General features: G+C 37.8%; 4 protein-coding genes and 1 pseudogene across 4 annotated transcripts; 2 read left to right on the forward strand and 3 right to left on the reverse strand.

Moving 5' to 3' along the window:
- Positions 1–1311: 1311 nt before the first annotated feature.
- LOC149382188 (DHHC-type zinc finger family protein) lies at positions 1312–3972 on the reverse strand. The gene is made up of 8 exons (XM_089601792.1): positions 3835–3972; positions 3603–3716; positions 3102–3515; positions 2916–2987; positions 2699–2827; positions 2532–2612; positions 2274–2450; positions 1312–2181 (listed from the first exon to the last, which is right to left on the reverse strand). The coding sequence occupies exons 1-8, from the start codon at positions 3883–3885 to the stop codon at positions 1669–1671; spliced, it is 1551 nt and encodes a 516-aa protein (XP_089457918.1). The 5' UTR covers positions 3886–3972; the 3' UTR covers positions 1312–1668.
- An 889-nt stretch (positions 3973–4861) lies between these two features.
- Positions 4862–7098, forward strand: LOC149382189 (putative zinc finger CCHC domain-containing protein At4g19190). Its single transcript, XM_089601795.1, has 3 exons — positions 4862–5633; positions 6415–6529; positions 6603–7098. The coding sequence occupies exons 1-3, from the start codon at positions 4968–4970 to the stop codon at positions 7031–7033; spliced, it is 1212 nt and encodes a 403-aa protein (XP_089457921.1). The 5' UTR covers positions 4862–4967; the 3' UTR covers positions 7034–7098.
- Positions 7099–7288: 190 nt separating this feature from the next.
- LOC149382190 (uncharacterized) lies at positions 7289–10446 on the reverse strand. Its single transcript, XM_089601793.1, has 6 exons — positions 10170–10446; positions 9866–10077; positions 9079–9396; positions 8897–8971; positions 8735–8809; positions 7289–8008 (listed from the first exon to the last, which is right to left on the reverse strand). The coding sequence occupies exons 1-6, from the start codon at positions 10378–10380 to the stop codon at positions 7448–7450; spliced, it is 1452 nt and encodes a 483-aa protein (XP_089457919.1). The 5' UTR covers positions 10381–10446; the 3' UTR covers positions 7289–7447.
- A 3994-nt stretch (positions 10447–14440) lies between these two features.
- LOC149382191 (glycine-rich RNA-binding protein RZ1A-like) lies at positions 14441–16156 on the forward strand. The gene is made up of 4 exons (XM_089601810.1): positions 14441–14577; positions 14948–15066; positions 15351–15847; positions 15945–16156. The coding sequence occupies exons 2-3, from the start codon at positions 14956–14958 to the stop codon at positions 15840–15842; spliced, it is 603 nt and encodes a 200-aa protein (XP_089457936.1). The 5' UTR covers positions 14441–14577; positions 14948–14955; the 3' UTR covers positions 15843–15847; positions 15945–16156.
- An 842-nt stretch (positions 16157–16998) lies between these two features.
- On the reverse strand, positions 16999–17956 carry LOC149382192 (vacuolar iron transporter homolog 4 pseudogene; annotated as a pseudogene).
- Between the last annotated feature and the right edge of the window lie 4257 nt (positions 17957–22213).

Genomic DNA, 22213 nt, shown 5'->3' on the forward strand with positions numbered 1-22213 from the left:
TAGGGTAAACTAGCAACGTAGCCATTTTGAAACGTGGTTTTTGGAATCTAGCCAACGTTTGGTAAATTTTGCAATCTAGCCATTTACTGAAATTTACGGATATAAAATACCTAATTTACCCTTTTTCTTATACTTACTTGATCAAAACACTAGCCCACGTTTGACCGGTTAGAATTGTATACAACCAATTAATTTCAGATTTTAATTTAATTGGATATTTAGCTAATTTGATAGGAGATTCGGTGATGTAATTAAAAGAGAAAATTTAATACAATAAATGCACAAAAAATTTACCATAATTAAAAGAAATTAACAAATCAACGGAGATTAACAAAAATTTACAAACATTTACACTGTATTTTCTTACACGGCTATAATTTCAGCAATTTAATTTCAGCTTTTTGAGTTCATAATATGAGATTCGGTGATGTAATTAAAAGGGAAATGAAATATTTATTTGATTGAATAAGTCAAACAAGATAATGAATACACGTAATTATGATAAAATCCCGTTCAAAATTAGAAAATAAATTTGGAAAACAAAAATACCGTATTAAATGCGTATTAAAGGAAATGAAAGAAATCGGCTCTACCTGCACATATGTAAATTTACAATAATTAACATAAATTAACAAAACAACGGAGATTAAAAAAAATTTACGAACATTTACACTGCATTTGCTTACACGACTATAATGTTCATTAAAGAAAAAAACGCTCAATAACCAACTTTGCCAAGTATAGATTTTTTTTTTAAAATTCGAAATATAAACCGAATATAACAAATTCGGCTACAAAACCAAGTTTCAAAACGTGGGCTAGTATTTTTGAAACCAAACCAAGGCTAATATAGTAAATACCATCTTACATAAATATGACACGTCATCAAATTTGGCTAGATTCGAAAATTAAACGAAACGTTAGCTAGATTACAATTGCAACGTTTGATGTGGCTTAGATCGACTAATTTTTCTATAAAATAATTTTATCTTCTTATTCAGTAATTAAACTGTCAAATTCCTTCATATTTTCAAGACATTAGTATTAGTTTAGTAATATTTGTATCAAAATTCCTTCATATTTTCAAGAGTTTTTCTATCAAAATTTTCAAATTAGTATTAATTTAGTAGTATTTGCATCAAAATCCCTTTATATTTTTAAGAATTTTTCTATCAAAATTTCCAAATACATACAACGAAGAATACTATTATAGTAAGAAATAACGGATTTCGGAACAACTTTTATTTTTGGCTTAAAACTAAATTAAATATGCAAGATTTTTTTGTCTTCAACCAAATAGGCGGTTTGATGACATTTTTTTGAAGTTTGGGATTACCATTTAGCTCAATTCCTCCAATTTTTATCTTACATAAGCTTTTTGACCTATACAAATTCGTATTTTCACACAACACAACTCGGAAGATAATACAAACGAATCTAGCAATGTTATATATTCAATCAGTTTTACTTGCGGCGCAAATAATCTCTGACCGAATGAAAGGATCTTCAGCTTGAAACAATGAATGTGTTTGATAAATAATAAAACAAAAAGGATGTTATATTCATGTACGGCCACAATACAGTAACAAGATGAGAAACAATTTTCCTCTCTCCTCAAAGGTTGAGAATGTGGTGACTTGCAGCCCAAGAAACAATGTCCATGACTTCTCATCTCGGAGACGGTTGACTTCCCTCTTCCTTGAGGACAGAAGACAGAACCTGGCGCGAGATGTAAGTCTCGAGCTCCCTCGAAACGTCGGTCAGTTTCAAGTCGAAGTTGCTCCGGTACTTGCTCTGAGGCGACTTCGAAGCCGCCGCGGAGCCCGACGAGAACCGCCTCCGAGGGCTCGAGAACCCCTCCGGCGGCGAAGACCCTCCGATCAGCCTCGACAGCAGCGGCGTCGACCCGGATCCCATATCGGGCCCACCGCCCTCCGCGGGCCCGCGCTTCGTCTCCAGCGGAAGCGGCTTGAGCGGGCCGAGATCCACCATTGTTACGGCGGGCCTCTGTTTCGCGATCCTCTCTCTCGCTTTCTCGGCCGCTCTCATCGCCTTGTCTTTACTTAGCTTTATCAGCTTCCATGGGTCGATGCCCACTCGGAACCCCGGCTTGTTCGTCGGCTTCGTCGCCGGAGACGGCGATAGATCTCCTTCGATCCTTATGGACAATCTTCTGTGGTTCTGTAAAAAAAAACATTGATAGCTTGTACAGCAAGAAAACTACGGAAATAATGAAAGTAGTCATTTCTGTAGTTTTTTATTCGGCTTTTTACCTGAATCTGTGCTTGTCCTCGGCATATGAATCGGGATATGAAGCTCGACTTTTCTGGCGAGTCGAGGTCTACGCTCTCGTCCGATGAAAAGTCTGAATCTTCGTCGTCAGAAAGATCCAATTCAATGGATTGGTTCTCCTCTTTCATCGCCATGATATAGTCGTACGTTCTTATGCCCTGCTCCGATAATCCAAAGACGGTGAATATCATGCCGAGCGTTGGTCGGTCTCAAAACGAATATCAACGGGAATTTTTTACCTTGCGGATGAGAATTATATGGAAAAAGAAAAGTTGTCCTAGTGCCGCAGAGCCGTAGCTTGTCATCAAAACTAACAAGGCCTGTACACAGTCCATTGATAATTCAATATTAAGGCGAGTTGTGCAAAACCAAAGCTGAGTTAGGCTTTTATTAGAAGGAACTTTACCGATATGGTGGCGAGAACCTCTCTCGGGAATTTAACAAAAAGCTTGCGCTCTAGTTCATCCTCTATTCCAGATTTATCCGTAAAGCACCGAACAAATATGGCTATTCCGGTCCCAGCTTCCATGATTAACTGAAAGTTGCAGACAATGGGATGTTCGAAATCAATTCACTCAAAGGGAAAGACAAATTAACAACGGAGATCAAGCCAGTGATTGTACCATTAAGAGAACAAAAATCATGAGCAGAATGAACGTTGTGTAGTTCCTCTTGCCGACACAGTTGTTCAGCCACTGGAAACAGAAACAAACAAATGAGTTTATTTTTTAAATTTATATATAGCATATTAAAATCAATCAATCAGGAAACGGATACAGAAAAATAGTAAGCAAGGTAAGAATGAGAACCCTGCAATGGTGATCGAACCCTTCGACGCAGCGATCACAAGTCCTGCAATGCTTGCTCCGTTTCTTGACCTCGAAGTCGCAGAGTGGACAGAAAGAGATGTCTTCATCGCCGTCCCGAGACTTGGGATTCGTGGCATCCGAGTCTTCTCTGAGGTTGAGGACCATAGGGAACGGCAAAAACGGGTCCAAATAGTCGGAGTCAGAGCCGGGGAACGGGTCGATGTACTTCCTCCGAATCAATCTCCTGAGAATTTTCCTCTCGAGCCTCCGAAACATCCTCAACACTATCTCGCACAGTATTTTCCAAGTGTTCAGCTCCGTCTTGGACGAACCCTTTCTCTTCTTCCTAAACCTCGTCTTGTCCGTCGGGTCAATGGCCGTGCACCGTACAAACAGAAACACCACCGAAACACACTGAACAAGAAATAGTTCAAGAAAAAAATATATTTAATATCTTTTGTCAAGGCTTCGATGGATAAAGAAAAGCACGAAGAGTAGTACCACGACGGAGAATAACGTGGTGACTGTGATTTCGGTGGCTCTGTTTCCGAGGAAAAGCCCAAGGAACGTGTAGAAGGCCACCGCCAAGAAACAGAAAATCGCCGTTCCCACAATCTGCGACATAAAAACACAAACAACGAAGCTTTCATCCGATAAATTGATCGACGAGATAATTAGAATTAAAATTAAAATTTAGCAAAGAGCGAGAATCTTGTTTAATGCAAATGAGGACCTGCAAAGGGTGGAGAGGGCGTTGCCAACCATGGCGTCTCGGTGTCAACATTTGTGAAACAAAGCCTTTTCTGGTTCCGAGTTCAAGCTTTTTTATTTTTCAGAAAAGGATCCTCGATTTTCCGGTGCTTTTGCTACTCATGGTTTTTTGCATTTTCCAGTTAGTCTGTGAATTGTGATGAATAACCATAATCAACCACAGCACTCAGAAGCCAGTATTCATTTAATCACTCAATTAATGCTAACTTTGCATCCACATAATTCCAATTAGAACCCTCTTTTTATATGAACGGAGATAGTTTCCGGTTCTCAGAAACCTAGTTTACCCCGAAGTCGGAGCTAAACAGTAGTCTAATATTTCAAACAAAAGCACTAATTAACCTTAAATATTTCATTTTTAATATTATACAAAGACCTTGCTCAGCTCTACCAAACTGAAAAAAGTGAATAAACGAAGATCCAATGTGAACAACAACAAATAATAATAATAATAATGGGGAATTAGAAGCACTACCCGTGATTTCAAAATTTCCAACAACAGTCAATAATCCTGAAAATAAACAATAATAATAAAAACATGAATAAGAGAAAAATCTTTTTATAAACATCTCAAATGGATAAAGAAAGAACGAGAGGATTAAACTTACCGAAAAATAAATAAGCAAATGATAGAGAATAGCTGAGATGAGTAAACTGATAGTCTGATGATACTAAAACAAGAAGGGCAATAAAAAAATGACCACAAAGCTATGGAGAAGTGAAAAACTTGGTACACGTGGACCGCCGTTGGAGTTTTGAATTTTGAAATGCCTCACGTGATCCGCGCGTGCTCATTCTGTTAAGGCCCATTCTCAAAGCCCATTTCCGTCCACGGCCCGAAGAAAAACGACATGTCAAAATCTCTTCGTCCCTTTTCTAATCTCCCCCAAATTGAGATTTTATCAGTACGGCTTTTTTAGACTCTTCCAAGCTTCTCCAATTTTTATTTTTATATATTTTTAATTTGCTCCGAAATGCCCTAAAATGGCGTCGCCAGATGAAATCATTGCGCATTAATTCGAGAAAATAAAAAAAAAATTACGGTCAGGGATTTAGCATTGTGTATTTGCATCGAAACCCTAAAAATCAGTGACCATGGAAGAAGAAGGAGGAGGAATTCGGATGAAGAAGACGAAGACCGGAGAAGTGGAGTACAAGGAAAAGTCAGGCACAGCGTGGAGTCACTCGTACTTGAACCAGAAGCCATGGCATCCATTGTCGTACCCGAACCAGCGCCGGAAGTGGATCGCCGAGCAGAGCCACGCCACGCGCGACCGCCGCGCCCAGGAGGTTGCTCGCGAGTACGCCCAGGAGCAGGAGTTTTTCCGTCAGACCGCCATGGTCTCCGGCAAGGAGAAGGAGAAGCTCGAGATCATGAAGGCCGTCAGCTTCATGTACGTCCGTCCGCCGGGATACAGCGCAGAGATCGCCGCCGCCGAGAACGCCGACGCCGACGCCGGCGAGGTCGCCGAGCCGAAGAAGAAGCCGAAGCCTAAGGACGTGTTTGGACGCTCCGTGCCGACGGAAGAGGAGTTCGGGCTGCTGAAGAATGCTCCGAAGATGGATACGGGCGTGGCTGGGCGAGCGAGGCCGTTCGGAGTGGAGATTCGGAACGTGAAGTGCCTCAGATGCGGGGCCCACGGCCATCAGAGCGGAGATCGCGAGTGTCCGCTCAAAGACGCGATAATGGGGAACGAAGAGGCTCGGCTCAGAAGAGACGATCCTTTGACTGCTATCCTTGAACACACTGATCCTTCTCAGGTACAGTACATTACTCGGTATTTGAGAACCTTTTTAAGTCAAGAACATAAAAGAACTATAGGCATAGGATAGGAGAGGAGTTTCACTGTGTGTCGAAAAAATAGGTTGTACTTTGTGTGTAAGCAAGACAGTGATAAATTGTAGGCAAAAATTCGAAAAAAACTCTTAAGAGTCTGAGGAAATCAGGGTTATCGTTTCAGGCTCGACCAAAACCGATTGAAGTCAACTCTAACAGACATGACATCATTGTAGTTTTTTGGTCTCGGCTTGTCTTGAGCCGAAATCGTTTTGAGCTTTGTAACTTTTAGATTTCAAAACCCCAAATTTGTAAAGCTTGTAGCTTTCAATTATACTGCTTCCGTTCCTTTCATGATCAATGTTGATGACCGTAAGCTAAGCACCATTATTGTACTTAATTGAAGATGTTCATATTCCAAGTAATAGAATGAATCGACTATCCGTAGGTCATGGAGATAGTGCCGTGGTTGATTTTCCTTCTTTCCTTGTCGTTGTAAATGCAATACAATGAGAGGCAATGATGTTATGGGATACAGAAATGCTTTTCAGCCCGAGTACGATTCGCACGACTCCCCACCAAAGTATTAAACACAAAAAACAAATTGCCACGTGTCAATGAATGTCTGGATCGTTAGGGCTCGTGACCCGTGATAAATAGCATCTCTCTATGGGATATCCTCTGAACACAGTGAAACAAGTTTGTATGGATTTAATGTCAAACTTTAAAGGGTTTTTTTTTATATATATAATTATTATTATACAGACTTTGAAGTGGGAGTTGAAGCAAAAGCCGGGAATTAGTCCACCCCGAGGAGGCTTCAAACCCGACGACCCCAACCAACAAATAGTCGCTGAGGAAATATTTGACGAGTATGGAGGTACTTTATTTCTCTCACTCTCGCACGCTCATCGATAGTTTTGTTCTCTTATCTTATTTGCTCTGTTTTGTAGGCTTTTTGGGTGACGGTAACATTCCCGACTTTCTGGCCAACTTCACGAGCAAACCCAAGAAGAAGTCTGGGAAGAAGGGTAGGCACAAAAGCCAGCAATCATCAGAGTCCGAACAAGAGGTTTCTTCTTCTTCCACGGATGGAGAGAGGAGGTCGCGGAGGAGCAAGAACGAGAAGAAAAAGAAGAAGACCACTTCAAAGAAGAAGCGGCGCGACTATTCCTCAGACGTGTCGGAGTCTTATTACAGGGAAAGTAGAAGCAAGCACAAGCATAGTAGGAGAGGTCGTTCTTATTCATCTGAAGATTCCGAGACGGAGAGAAATTATCGTGATAAGAAAAGGCGCGATAAGTCATATAGAGATTCGGAGAGCAAGGGAAAGGAAAAGCATCGATCTTACTCACGCCATCAAGATGGGTATAGCTATAGATAAAGACCCTGTTGTACTATTTGTTGTAGTAATAACTAAAAAGTTAAATCGTAAAAAAAAAAACAAAACTTCCGTCAAAAGCTTCTTTACGGCTTTAATCATACCCGAGGAAGAGCACCACTACTTTAGGTGGTACTAGCCAACAAATGTGCTTATTCTGATGGCAGAGTTTAGTTGTAACAGTTTTGCGTCATTGAGTTAAAATTAGAAAATCAGAATAACATTTTGCTGAATCAATTTATATCATGCATTAGAAAGAAGAAAAAATAATTGTTAAATTAGCTCCCCTTCTAGTTCCTTACACTAAACGTAACAATCAGCTCTACTAGGAGCAAATGATACACGCCCTCGAAAAGCTTCCCTCAAAATTAGAAATACAGAAAGAAAACAAAGAACCCCTAATAAAAAACAAACCTACTACACGTATTTCCCCCGGTATTTGGGCTTGGCTTCTTTGGTGAACTTCCCTTCACCGGAAGAATTCGAGACCGAATCCGCGGGGCTGAAAATCGCAGAATGAAGGTTTCCCTCATCCATCCACTTCAAGTGATTGTCCCTGAAATCGGCGTGCTTGAGTCTAGCGGCCTCGGCGATCTCTTCGGTGTACGGGCCGGTCTTGACCATGGTCAGCAAAACCCGGCTGTAGCGCGAGCTCAGGATCTGCTCGGAGGAGGAGACGAGGTCGAAGCAGGGGTGCTCGGGGAATCGGACCTCGACGCCGTGCTGGTCTTCCTCTCTGAGGACGGGGAAGAAGAAGACGAGCCTGCCATTGATGACGAGGGTCTTGGCGGCGAGGTCGAGGAGGTCGTGGACGCACTCCACCAAGCTGTAGGCCGCGGTCGACGGAATGTGGTCCCGCCTCTTCTCGTCCGCGATCACGTACGGGCCCACCGTCCCTTTCATCAGTTTCCGGCCGCCGGATTTCCGGCCCCCGGCACGGACTCCGTAAGGGGGGTCGCAGATTATGGCGTCGAAAAACTGCGTCGAAAGGAAAATAAAAGAAAATCACATATAATAATTGTTGGGAAACATGAGGCTCGTTAATGAAACTCCGAATTTCAGTTGTATGACGTGGCACCAATTTTCGGTTCGGTTTTGTAGTGCCCTACTACACTAGCAATGGATAGGTGGGTACGGACTTCTTGGAAATAAACTACGGACCTGACCGCTAGACCAACAATTCTTTGGTATGAAACGAAAGAATTATAAATAAATAAATTGGCATTAGTGGACCCTGTATTATCCGGGTGGTGACATTGCGGTCCATTGTGAGAGTTATGTTATTGTCAAATATATATATATATATATACACACACACACGCACACACATAAAAACATAAGTTTATGAAGAAATTCTAGTTTGAAAATGATTATACGATCGCCAAAAATATACAAGTTCCCGGATTAAAATGCCAAGAGAAGAAAAGAATTAAGGACTAAAAGGTCACCATCGAAATAGCACATGGGCCTAAATGGCCTTCAAGAAAAAAAGTAGTTCAAATACCAGCCAGCAACAATTGGATGATAAAGTTCAAAGGAAAAGCTGATCAAACATACGAGAGAATGAAGAAAGATTCCCAATCATTTTGCTTCACAGAGGCTCTGTGGCATCAATCACAATGTTCTAATTCACACGGGTAAAGATCTAGAACATACATAGATTTTGAGAGCACTAGGATTTGAACAGAAATAGGATACTTTTACCTCTTTCAAATCAGGACGCCAAGGAGGAACATTATTATCCGCCCTAAGCAAACCAACTGGCGCCGGTAATCCATACTGCCAAAAAAAAAAAAAAACAGATTATTCATCCGAATCTCAAACCAAAGTAATTTCCTTCTGAGCTGAGACGATTCAACAAAGCACCTGCTCGAAATTGCTCCAAACGTTACAGTCGGGACCACGGCCATCGCGTACGACCCTGATATCTATATCTGCACCCTGAACATTTTAGATCAGCGTCTCAAATACATGACTTTCTATTCAATCCGACGAAAGAAAGAGAAAAGCGAAGAGTTGAAGAGAAGAAGAAGAAGAAGAGCACACACCATTGTCACTGCCCCGAAATGTGCTGCCCCGACTAGAATGCTTCCGGTGCCAACAAAGGGGTCGAAGACGAGCTTCCCCGGAGCAGACAAGGCTTGATTGGCCATCAAGAAAGCCATCTCGGCGTCCATGGCAGTCGGGCCGAGATATTTTCGGCTCTTCAACTGATAAGTCGGCAAGAGTCTTCTGTCCGCGCCGCCGATCTCGCGCCCGAAAAAGATCCTTCTGTGATCCACCGGAGGAAGCCCGTTGTTGGACCCGTAATCGTCGGTTTCGATTAGCCAGAACTTGTGATCTGGGTTCTTCAAATTGACTCGACCCTGCAACAAGACGGACAAACTAATCACTACTAAGGGTATGTTTGGAACCCGGAAAATCTGAGAGGGGAAAATGAGAATACATTTATATTTTCTTTGCATTGCATAGTAGACGAAAAATTTGAGGGAAACAAGTTTTAAGGGAAATTTGATAATGTATCACTAAAATTGAGATTCGCGAGTGGAAAATAAATTTAAGTAAATTTTCTTTCACCCTTCCTCCTCTTTTCAAAAATAAAAAATAAATATTGACTTCTAAATACAAAAAATAAAGAATTACATTCCTATTTTTCTTCGAATTTCATTTCCTGAAAAGCACACACTGTAGAAAACCAGTGTGATAAGTGTATAAATAGTTTGTATTCTTCTCTCATAATATACAAGTAGAATATTTTCCTTCAGTCTCTCTCTCTCTCTCTCTCTCTCTCTCTCGAATTCTACATACATTTCAGAAAAAGAAGTACTCACGAACCTCGAAAGGAATGTAGTCAAGAGCCTGAATCCTCAAAGTCTGTTCCTGAAAGGTGAGAACTTTCCCGAAAGTGTCGACATTGATCCTGAAAGTACTCTGAGAATCCAAGTAAGGCAATTTTCTCTCCTCGGGATAGCTCTTCACAGACTCTTCCAACTCCTCGGAGCTATCTCCTTCTCCCCAGACCTCGTACACTCCTTTCACCAGTATGCCTGACATAGAAAAACGACAACAATCAGAATCACCACGTATGAGTAAAAGTAAGACCCAGAAGAAGAGAAGGGAAAAAAAAACGTTTCAGTACTCCGATTGGCGATCTGGGCGGCGATTTCTTCGGAGGGAAGGTCGACGAAGTGGAAAGGAGAATCTGGATGGTGGTGTTTGGGAAGCTTCCACTGTAAATGGCGGTTTTGTGGCTCCGTGTCGTCGAAAGCTCCGAAGAGATGGGCTAGAGATTCCACTTCGGGTTTTCTATAGTCCAACAGTCTGTGATAAAACACACACAGATACCACATCTTCTTCTTCTTCGCAAGCTGAGAACTGTGAGAGAGAACGAAAAGAAAACCCAGAGAGAGGAAGAAGACCCCTCCAAAACCAAACCCCCCACGAAAGGCGACAATAACAATTCTTGGTTGCCGAAGAAAACGACATTAATTTAATTAGGGTTTTAGACAAATTAGTCCTATTTAAAAAAAAAAAAAAAAAAAAAAAAAACGTAATGTTCTTTTATGCATTAGCTATCTCTAATTATAGGGATCGATTTTTATGTCATTTCTATTTTCTATTCCGATTAATAACGTTTCGCAAATATTAATTTTGTAAACTAGTTAATATTTAACTAAATTTATAATTTAAACATTGACGAATATAAAAAAAAAAACACACAATGCTACGATAGTTATCAATCCATGTTTGTTATAATTGAATGTGATTATTCATATTCTATGACATGTACAATGATTTTGGACCAAAATCAAATAAATATAATTTAATCCTAAAATATGACTACATGAACTGAGCTATTACATTTATATCCTTTCAATTTAGTTTCTTTTTATTAGATAATTATTAAGAAAATTAAAACCTTTTTTTTTATTTTATTAACAATTATTTTTATTTGGAATTAAAATTTGAAACCGTCTAAAATCATTTCTTTTCTTCTTCTTCCCAAAATCTCTCTCTCTCTCTCGCGTCCAAAATCCTCTAGTTCGTCGGACAAAAAACCAGACCTCACTTCCTCTATTTCGCTATCTCTCTCTCACCGAAACCCTAAAACAAACCCACCGCGCCTCTCTCTCTCTCTCTCCAGTTCTTCTTCTACATTTCTTCGGCCGAAAACCACCGCGCCTTTCACCCAGACCTCACTGAAACCCACCGCGCCTCTCACCCAAACCGAAACCCATTGCGCCTCTCTCTCTCTCTCTCTCTCTCTCTCTCTCTCTCTCTCTCTCCATTTCTTCGGAAAAAACCACCCAAAATGACGAACACCCATACCCCTAATGACGAACACCCAGACCAAAACCCTAAAACGAGACCCATTTTGACCGAAACTCAGACCCAAATACCGGACCCAAACTCAAACCCTAAGAAGAAATCCCCCGCCAAGAAACCCAAACTCTCGCCTAAGAAATCGCCCCCGGTGATGTGTAGAAGTCCTCGCGTGTCCCATCCCAGCGCCGATGGGTTAAATCCGAGCGTGGCGAAGAAGAATCTGAGCGATTCGAAGAAGAATCCGAGTGTTCCAAAGAAGAAGAGGAAGACGACCATCTCAAAGTGAACGAAAATCTCTAAACCCTAAAGTGAAAATGACGAACTATGAAAGTGAACGAAAATGAAGAAAAAAGAGAGCAAACCCTCTTTCATTGAGTTGAAGCCACTGAAAAACGAGTTGAAGACAAGAGAGAGAGAGAGAGAGAGAGAGAGAGAGATGAACAGAAAAATGGTAAATTAGCAAAATAGCCAAATCAAACCTTATGATTTGCTATATAGCCAATGTTTTGTAAATACTAAGTAAATAGCCACTCGGATGACGTGGCCCAATAATATGTTTTTTCATATCCAAAATTTACCCCTGTTGCGTTTGAATTTCGAATGTTTATGAAATTTCTGATTATATAACTTCCCTGTTTTTTTAATTTAAATTCCTCATATAAGTGTGAACATGATTTAGTCAACTTAATGATTCCCTTTATTTTATGAACTAATTAGGACGTGGCAGTTGCAATTTATTTGTTTCCTATTATATTTTTTTTCTTATATTTACTGCATGATTTATCTTGTCTCGTTTTATTATTTAAATTTCTTGTTTCTAACGCACATATATTTCAAACGTTGTTATATCTCTCTTCCGCGCCAGGTTCATCCCAGTTTATTAATGTATTTACGTATATTTACATCCTGTTATAATGCAGTATATTTGCATGCTGTTATTTACGTATATTTACATGCTGTTATAACGCACATAAAAGATGTTCCTGTGGCGGCTATGAGCATGATTGCACTTCGGGGTAACTTTGAATTCAGGGTCCAGAGATCTAGCAAAACCCGATATAGTATTGTTTGTTTGACCTACAATGGTATTATGTGTAAATAATGACTTACAAATAATCTGGGCGTGCATTTACACATATTTACTGCAAAATATGTCAATCATATTTCCTTCTAATATCCAAAGACACCAATTCTTCAAACACATTTACAATGGTATTACTCATACACTAACACACATTAAAACATAATCAATACACTACTCAACAAGATCTAGATATAACACATCAAGTTTTAGACATCATACCCAAACCACCAACATTTAAACATTTAAAAAAGATTTACAATAAACATTTAAAAATGGAAATCAAAAGAAAATATATTCGTTAACCAGGTTCCCCTAAAATTTTAACATATTTACAATCACTAAATGGCATATGCATATGTGTATTATAAACACAATAGTCGGATCCCCAAAAATACATTGTGAAGACTAGGGTTTTGTGAAATTTTCGGATAAATGAACAAAAATCCATTTATTCATTACACAGAGGAAGAAGAATAAGCAATACCATCTTATTTCATAACCGATTCCTAAAAAACACTTTTTCCATGTTTTAATGTATAAATCGATGTTGAACATTAGTAAATACGAGTTACAATCGGAATAAATTACACATGCATACATGTTTGAGATCCCCTCGCCGAAATCGGTAGTCGGAGAAGATGGATGCAGTTCGTCGGAGAAAGTGACGCGAGTTGGAATTTTTTTTTGGGAGAAATCTTTTTTTTTCTTAATTGCCGTGTGATAAGAAGTTGTGATTTGATCAGTTTTAAATTTGCAGTTATTACTCCCCTCAAATCTCGGAATCATGTTTTTTTTTTAAAGTCAACTGCTGTGATTTATGGGCGGGAATCATTTGGGTGTTTTTGTAAATTTAGGAGTGTATTAAATGATATCTGGCTATTTACTTAGTATTTACAAAACATTGGCTATTTAGCAATTTCAACGGGTTGAGTTGGCTATTTTGCTAAATAATTGAAAAAAAAATCGGGTCTAACCCGAGAGAGAGAAGAAAAGAGAGACAATAACAAGAGATTATTATACTTAAAAAAAGTAATCCCAAGAAAATAAATAAATCCAACTGAAAGTCGAATACCAAAATAAAATAAAAACGAAATGTTAATAAAATTGAGGGTATTTTTGTACTTAAATAAAATAGGTAGTCATAGAATAGGATTAAATTGGACTTATTTGATTTTGGTCAAAAATCATTGTGGAGGTCATAGAATATGAATAATCCCTAATTGAATAAAAAAGAAATAGAAGAATTAGAACGAATTAAAAATAAAACACAATTAATCAATTATTTAATAATTATAAAATTTAAAATATAACTAATTTCTATCTCACGTTTAAGCAATTACTTATTTCTAATTCAAGGTTGAAGTTAATTTTAGTAAATAACAAATATAAATATAATGCATATACATACAAATTTCACAAAAATTACTATATCACATTAAAATAAATAAAAATTACCTGACAAAACGACTTATGAAGAATGAAAAAAAAAAAAAAAACTGAGAAAGATAAATTACTAAAAAATTGTTTCCGATCGACTGCTGAGAATAGAATCTAAATTAAAAGAACGAGATAGTTAATTAAAAAAAAAATTAAAACTAAAAAAGAAAGTGTATATGAGGATGGAGAAATAGACCTGCAGCAAATATTTAAAACGAGATTGAAAATCTGAATTCATTGTCACGTCAAATTTTTACAAACAATTGTTATTTTACAATGGGACTCAATGTTTATGTTTTGAGTGGCTTAGAACTTAAATTTTTTCATTGAATATTAGATTTCCGAGTATAATTTCCTTAACAAATTTAAAATTGACATGAAGTCTACCTTCCTTGAGGGTATCTGTCCAAAATCAAGATACCTTGGTGACGAAAACGACATTAATGTGTTTGTCGTTTTGTAACGGTGTATCGGGTCGGGTATAAATATTCGATTGGTGTATGGGTTGACCCGATATGTGACCTAACCTCTACTAATAGTCTAGTACTACTTCATTCATATTTTGGGGTTTACTTCTATTTTTTCGGTTCTCGGTTGTTGCTCTGTTTCACGCGTTGTTGATTTTTGTTTAGGTCAAATCGAAGCTAAAGCCTCTTTGTCTCTCTCACTGAATCGGCTCTCTCTCTTTTTTTTCTCTCTCGTAAGTTTTTCAAATTCTTCACTGCTCTTTTGTTATTTTTTTGGATATTCTCAAACGACGATCGATTTCGAAGGTTTGTTTGGATTCTGTATAGATAGCGTAGTTTCTTTGTGTTTTCAGATCTGAACATTGTTTATGTTGTGGATGATTACAATTTATTTTCTAAGACCTAATGCTTAAGCTGTTGATTGATGTTCGTACCGAAGAGTGTTTGGTTCTAATTAGGTCAGGAGAGATACGAGTGATTCTTTTCTCGTATTGTATCTTCAATCTATGAAGTATGATTATATTGAATATTTGCCTCAATTCGCTGGCTTTGGGTTGTATGATTCTGGTTGAGGTGTTTGGTTATAATGAAAATTGCTTGCAGGTTGATTAATGGCGGAGGAGCCAGAGTATCGCTGTTTTATCGGAGGTTTGGCATGGTCAACCTCTGACAGAGGTCTTAAAGAGGCTTTTGATAAGTATGGAAAGCTTGTCGAGGCCAAGGTAATTGGTTATGATGTTTATCATTTTGATTGAATTTTTCAAATTTGTTGTCCGTTTAATTGTAGCCATAATGTTATATTTGCTTATAATTGCCTGTGCTACAAAGTTCGGTTGCAGGAAGTTTTTTCTTCTTCTTTTTGTGATGTTTACTGTCTTATGATCTATTTCATTTCATTTCTATGATATTATCTGTACTTTTGTTGAGGAAATCGAATATCATGTAGTTTTAGGTAAAGAGTCATGCGATACTTAATGGAGATTTCGGCGTACCATCTTTGTTTCAGGTTGTCATTGATAAACTCAATGGGCGTTCGCGTGGATTTGGGTTTGTCACTTTTGAGGACAAGAAGGGTATGGACGAGGCCATTGAAGAGATGAACGGAGTGGAATTGGATGGAAGGACTATCACCGTTGACAAGGCTCAGCCTAACCAAGGAGGTTCCGGAAGAGATGGCGGTCGCGATCGTGGGGACCGCGGTCGGGATTCTGGCCGCGGTGGTGGCGGCGGTGGTGGAGATTGCTTCAAGTGTGGAAAACCGGGACATTTCGCTCGCGAGTGTCCCGGCGAAGGAGGCAGAGGAGGAAAGTACGGTGGTAGAGAAGATAGGTACAGTGGCGGCGGAGGTAGTCGTTACGGGTCTGAGCGAAACGGAGACCGGTCTGGTGGGCGTAGCAGCAGGGACGGAGGTAGTCGTGGAGATCGTGACCGCGATCGTGATCGTGAACGTTCAGGGCCGTACGATCGTCGGAGCTCGGGAGGAGATCGTAATCACTGAAAATGGTATGAAATACGTCAACCATACACGATAGAGAATTACTGACGATAGTGATTGTTAGGCTGACATGTTTTTTTTTTTTGGGTAATTACCGTGTTGCAGTTTAAGAATCGCCGGCGGTGTCATGGTTGGCTGAAGTGTTGGGAGTTTCCTTTTTGCAAGAGATGTGTTGATTGTGTTGGGGAATCGAGTGTAGTAAAATGAGTATTTGAACTTGGGCACAAGTGTTCTCTGACTGTGTTTTGTTGCTCTAAACTGCTGAATTTGAAGTTTTCGTTCGTGGTATACAATCTCTTATGGTTCTTCTTGCTTGACACGTGATATGTTCCAAATGTGGTCTTGTGCTCTGAGTTGTTCCGATTAGTACCATCCCCACATGCAATGGCCGTGAGAAATCTGTTATCACTTGGGAGTGTGTTCTTAGAATGCCCGTTTTACCTACCCTGTTTTCGGTATCTTACTAAGAAAAAAGACTCGAGCGGGTAACATCTTATTTCTTCATGCGATTCCATGATTTTTTCTTTCTTTCGTGCTTTATTAATACCGCTGATATTTTGGCAGGAGGCTTTGGCTAGTTATGGTTCATGATTGGGTTCCTTTGTTAACTGGCCATGCATCGTTTTTAACTTTAATTATTTCCCAAAGCACCAGCCATCTCTGTCTCTGTGCACTGTTTTGAAGAGAAAAAAAAAATGGCAGGTTTTGTGAACTGTTCTTGCTGCTCTATATCCATTTTTGTTTACGTGTTGCTGGAAGAAAATTCAGGTCTTGTTTTGTTTTCCTTATTTATATGCATTATTATTAATTAATTTTTTTCCCTGCCTTTTTCATTTGATTTTTCCTAGAGTATAGTATCTGTTCGGTTCAAGACCTGAACTAAATAGCACACATCTCTTTTTCTTTTTCTTTTTTGTTTAAAAAATATCACGTCTCTTGTTCCCTCATGATTTGATCAACATATGCTCATAGAATTGTATAATTAGGCTTTATCTTCCCTATACAATCAAATTACCACAAATCAAACAAAGTTTCTGAACAGTGTTGTGTTGAAAACAGCTTTTTGGACATATCCTTTTGCTTACAAAATCTCAAATATAAAAATGTTACAAAACTTTGCTTCTCCAAAAGGTAGTTAGGGCAAGTAAGAATTCCATGCCATTTACAGATAAAAATAACTTCCACTTTCATCTTTTCCTATACCTTAATTAAACAAGTGCATGCTTTTTATTCGGACAAAAAACCATAGCGCACACAGGGACCAATAGAACTAACCACAACTTCGGGGGAAAGAAAGAAAAAAAAGGGCTGTCTGAGAATCACATATCGAGGCCCCAATAGAACTAACCACAACTTTGGGGGAAAGAAAGAAAAAAAAGGACTGTCTGAGAATCACATATCGAGGCCGGTCGAGCCGACAAGCTTGGTGAGCCCGAAGGTGACTGCCATGGCCAACCACCCTCCGATCAAGACCCGGGCGCACGATCTCGCGACAGGTGTCCTCCCGAGAGCGGCCCCGAGCACCCCGAAGGCCAAAAGCATGAGGCTGGCCACGGCGAGCACCACGGCCATCCTCACCCTATGGTACGGTATGAACGCGGCCGCCAGCAACGGAGCCGCGGCTCCGACGGAGAACGCCAGAGCCGAGGCTATGGCCGCCTGAGCCGGGCTCGGAAGCTTCTCGGCCCCGTCTCCGGCGGGCCCGCCGGAGTCGAGCCCGTTCCGCTTCATCTGGGACCGCTCGATGTCGTATTGGGTGTAGACGGAGACGAACTCTCCGATGGCCATGGAACACGCTCCGGCGACCAGGCCCGCGAAGCCCGCCAAGAGCATGGGTTTCACGTCTCGCCTCACCGATCCGACTCCCATCATGAGCGAGGCCACGGTGACGAGCCCGTCGTTGGCCCCGAGCATCGCCGCCCTCAGCCACTGTGCCCGCTGGAAGTAATCCGCGTCGGCTTGTTTCTGCTCCGCCGGAATCTCGATGCGGATAGAAGAGGAGGTTTGGTTAATGGAAGCCATGAGAAAAGAGGTGTTTTTTTTGGGGGGGGTTTATGTATATATATGTGTGTGTGTGTGTGTGTGTGTGTTTGAGTAGATTAGTTTTGAGGTTTATAGCTTGTGGAGAACACACGCCTTGTTATTGGGTATATATAGAGGATTAGGATTGGGATTGAGAGGAAAGTGGGAGTGGTGGTGGCAAAAAACAAGTGTAATATTTGAAAAGCACTTACTATGACTCTCTTGATTAAATAAATTAAATTACCTTGAAAGTGGTTAGGTATGAAAACAAATTCTTCTTTTTATACCCGATATTTCAGTATTTGTAAAAAGGTTGATAATTGAATATTCCCAAATTGGGGAGTAATAGATATGCTACTTTCATTAGCACACCAGCTTGTTATAAGCTATGAATATGAACATGGAAACAAATTCGGCTTTTTTGGTAAGTAGAATAATTCAGTTTTTTTTTCCTATTAATATTGCCTAGCAATATCCAGGTACTAAAACAACTATTTGTAAAAATAAAATAAAAAATATTTAAATATAGTTTCCGGAAAAGTAAAGTTGTTTTTGTGGAGAGCCAGAAGGAAGTTAAGCATTGCAATTTGCAAGTATCGTGTGCTTCATACCGGTAATTCATTTCAAACACTTAAAAATATATCCCAAATACTATATTAAAAAAAAAAAAAAAACCAACCTTAATCTGTGTTTTTAATGTTGTTTGTTTAGTCGTTGATATTGACTGAATAAATCTTTGTATTGTTGTAATGCTTAAACCCCGCTCTCTTAATCCAACTCATAAATCTAATAGATAATGTATATATGGTGAAATGGTGATTAGGCATGCACTTAGGAGGATAACACTACACGATAAATTGATTAACCAATTACTCTTGCATGATAAAGCTATCGTGGTATTAACAGAAAAACAAATAAAAAATATCTTTATGAGATTGTGGAAGCAACAATATCACACTAATAAATTATAATGGAGTGTGCCTTCCACACGGAAGCTTGTGCCTTCTATATATAATATTAATGGCCAAATAATCTGTTCCAACCATATATGTCTCGTCCATCTTTATTCTTTTTAGATCTCCATTTGCTTAAAGCAAGATAACACTATATTCACAGTCACACACACACCCAAAAAAAAAAAAAAAAAAAAAAAAAAACATATTCAGACCTATCTTTCACAGGAAATTCCAAGAAGAGACTCTTATTATTATGATCATATTTTATAAAGTTATTATAGTCGGTCTGAGAGATTGTTTGAGACTTTTAGGTCTAGGTTTAATATTATAATCTCTAGAGCAATGATTATTTTGTTTTACAAAAAGCCAAAATTTTCGTTTCATGGAGGTACTGGAGGCTAAATATATAAATAATAATAATATTGAAAAAAATGATTGACCATTTGTGTAGCTCTTTAAAAGATTCTACTGGAAAATAGATTGTATCGTCCCATCTTTTTGTTTTACAAATTAATATCTTTTTTTAGTGTAAAAATTTTATGTAAATGTGAGACATCTTTAAGAAAAAAAATGTGAAAGGGGCATAAAAACTTGCTAATCTAAAAAATCTAAAAATAGAAAGGGAAATATCAACAGCATCTCTTGTGTTTAATCGAAACACGAGATTTATCCTTTCGATTTTTAGAAATATCAAAATATCCCTTCCGTTTAATATAAATGACATATACCTCTCCTAAAAAATGTTATATTACAAATTTGATCATTTTCGTTGATTTTTTACAAAAAAATAATTTGAACTCCCCAAAATACCCTTAGTAAAATAAATATTTATTTACTATTTTATTAAAAAAAAAATTCAAAATCTCTCTTTATAAAAAAAATCATTAACTTTTTATAAAGAAATTTTTTTAATTTAATTTTTTTGTATATAGAATAGAAAATAAAAAAAATATTCATTAAAGGTATTTTGGGGGGTTCAAATTATTTTTCTGTAAAAAATAAACGAAAATTGTGATATTTATAATATAACATTTTTTTAGAGGAGATATATGTCATTTATATTAAACTGAAGTGATATGTCAGATATATTTAGAAATTTAAGGGATAAATCAGATATTGTTGATATTTTCTCAAATAGAAATGTCATTTTCTCGATTCTATTCACGTTGTATAGACTCTTTTTTCAACTCAGGTATCTTTGACACGAAAATATTAGTCCTCATTAGTCTAAACGGTGTGTTTGCTTTCCGTCGTTTAGGTGAATTTTATAGAACATATCTAGATGCATAAATTATAAAGATTTTGTCTTAGATAGAATATTAGAATATAAAGTAAGTTAAAACTGCCGGCTGAGGGTAACGATAACATAAGAGTATATCAGCAGTGGAAAGCAGATAATAATAAGAAGATTGTAGAATGGTGTGGTTCGATTAAATTGTCGATTTAAAATTAAGGATTTGTAAAATAGTAAATATTTGCTTAAAAGTAGAAAAATAGCTTAAATGTGCAATAATCATATTTCAAAAATAAAATTAATCTTAGAATTAATATTTTTTAAAGTGATAAATTCTCTATAATAATTGTCAAAAAATTTAATTTGTGTCAAAAAATATTTGACAACGTAATTTTGGCTACTTTTCTGAAAATTTGAAATTTAATTTGATTACTTTGCTAATCAATTAGTTTTAAATGACTATTTTGTACCATTTAAAAATGTATGACTATTTTGTACAATTTAAAAATGTATACGAAAAGAAAGGAATTTTAAAAATTATTAGCTTTATCAATATAAGCCAATATTGGTAATGGAAAGACAGCATAGGTACATAAAAATGATCTATTTTTGATAAATACATACACTATGCATATATAAGAAAATGATGAATAATGTTGTTGTTTCATTCACATTTTTATGCAAGGGTGTATGTATAAAGGACTTGTTATATATAAGTTCATACGCATTTGTATAGGTAAAGAGTAAAAGGGTAGTTCTACTTCTACTTCTCTTACCTTCCTACGTGGACGTAGGTCGTGTATACATTAGGTACAGATATCAGACAAAACATTTAGAGGTGTAAAATAATAATCAATTAGCCGTGGATTCTCCATTTTTTCATACAACATTATTTAAATGGAGAATAATCTGACTAGGGTCTTTGTATACTTTTTTGTTTTTTGTTTTTCGCTTTTAGAGGCGTTATTTGATTTTTCTCGGGTCTCATGGGAAAAGTAAAAATCGACTTTCGCAAAGTAATTTCACTGTTTCAGGCTATTCATATGATCTATTTTTAAAGTTGTCACATCATTACATACGCCCATGAAACAAGAAAAAATCAACAAAATGGAGCCATTTTGAAACATTTTAGACAGAGAATTTCATTGTCGGATGGTAAATGGTCAAAGATATCGAGGATATAGACAAAGTGCATAGTATATTATTTCTCCATTGAGGTGAATGGCAAAGTCTCTAATGCGATTTTTCGGATAACGTTTGTAAAATACATGACAGAACGGAGGTTTATCACGTGTGTCGCTTGAGGTAATTCGATATCGTTTTTCCGATGGTTTCAAGAGAGTCCTGAATGTTACTATCTCTAGAAGAACCTTGGATTTACGATGAGGACGATGGAGATCAATTCCGTCAGCTGCGAGAAGACATAAGTGTGATTCATTCACATTTATCAAATGCTTTTCGAGTAAGAATCGAAATTTGTTCTTAAGACTTTTGATGTTATTTTTGTAGTTTCTTTTGATTTTATAGGTTATTAAGGAGCTTCAAGTGTTATGAGGGTAATTGAGCAATTTCATGGTGATTTTAAGACTCCTTTGACAAATTAGAGAAAAACAAGAAACAAACCGCTCTATTCTGCACGATTTGAAGATTCATAATTGATTACTTTGGATGAGCTCTTTCTAGAATGGAATAGATATTTCTCTTATCTTTCCAACGCATATTTGTTTTTTTTATTCCAAACGTTACTCTGCGACAACTTTGTAAACAACTATTTGTAAATAAAAATCATTTCCCAATTATTTGGGTGAATTTGTCCTTAAATATTGGAATTTAATGACAAAGAAACAATAAAATACATTTGTTTCGTGATAAACCGGTAAAGAAAAATGGTAATTTCGTGACCACCTGATCACGAAATATTGGATTTTCGTGATCAGTTGTTTCAAAATATTAGAATTTCGTGATTACTTTATCACGAAACTTATTTTTTTTTTTTTTGCAACTTTATCACGAAACATAAAGGTTTAGTGACAACATGGTCACAAAAGAGACGTATTTCGTGACCTCTTCGTCACGAAATTCGAATATTGTCAAGAAATTCTTATTGTGTTACAATTTCTTCCGGAATCAATGGATTGTCTACGAAAGTGGGGCTTTGGTTC

This window comes from Urtica dioica, chromosome 11 (assembly GCF_054948205.1).
Source record: "Urtica dioica subsp. dioica isolate 48M chromosome 11, U.dioica_male_clone48M_v1_H2, whole genome shotgun sequence".
NCBI classification, from domain to species: domain Eukaryota; kingdom Viridiplantae; phylum Streptophyta; class Magnoliopsida; order Rosales; family Urticaceae; genus Urtica; species Urtica dioica.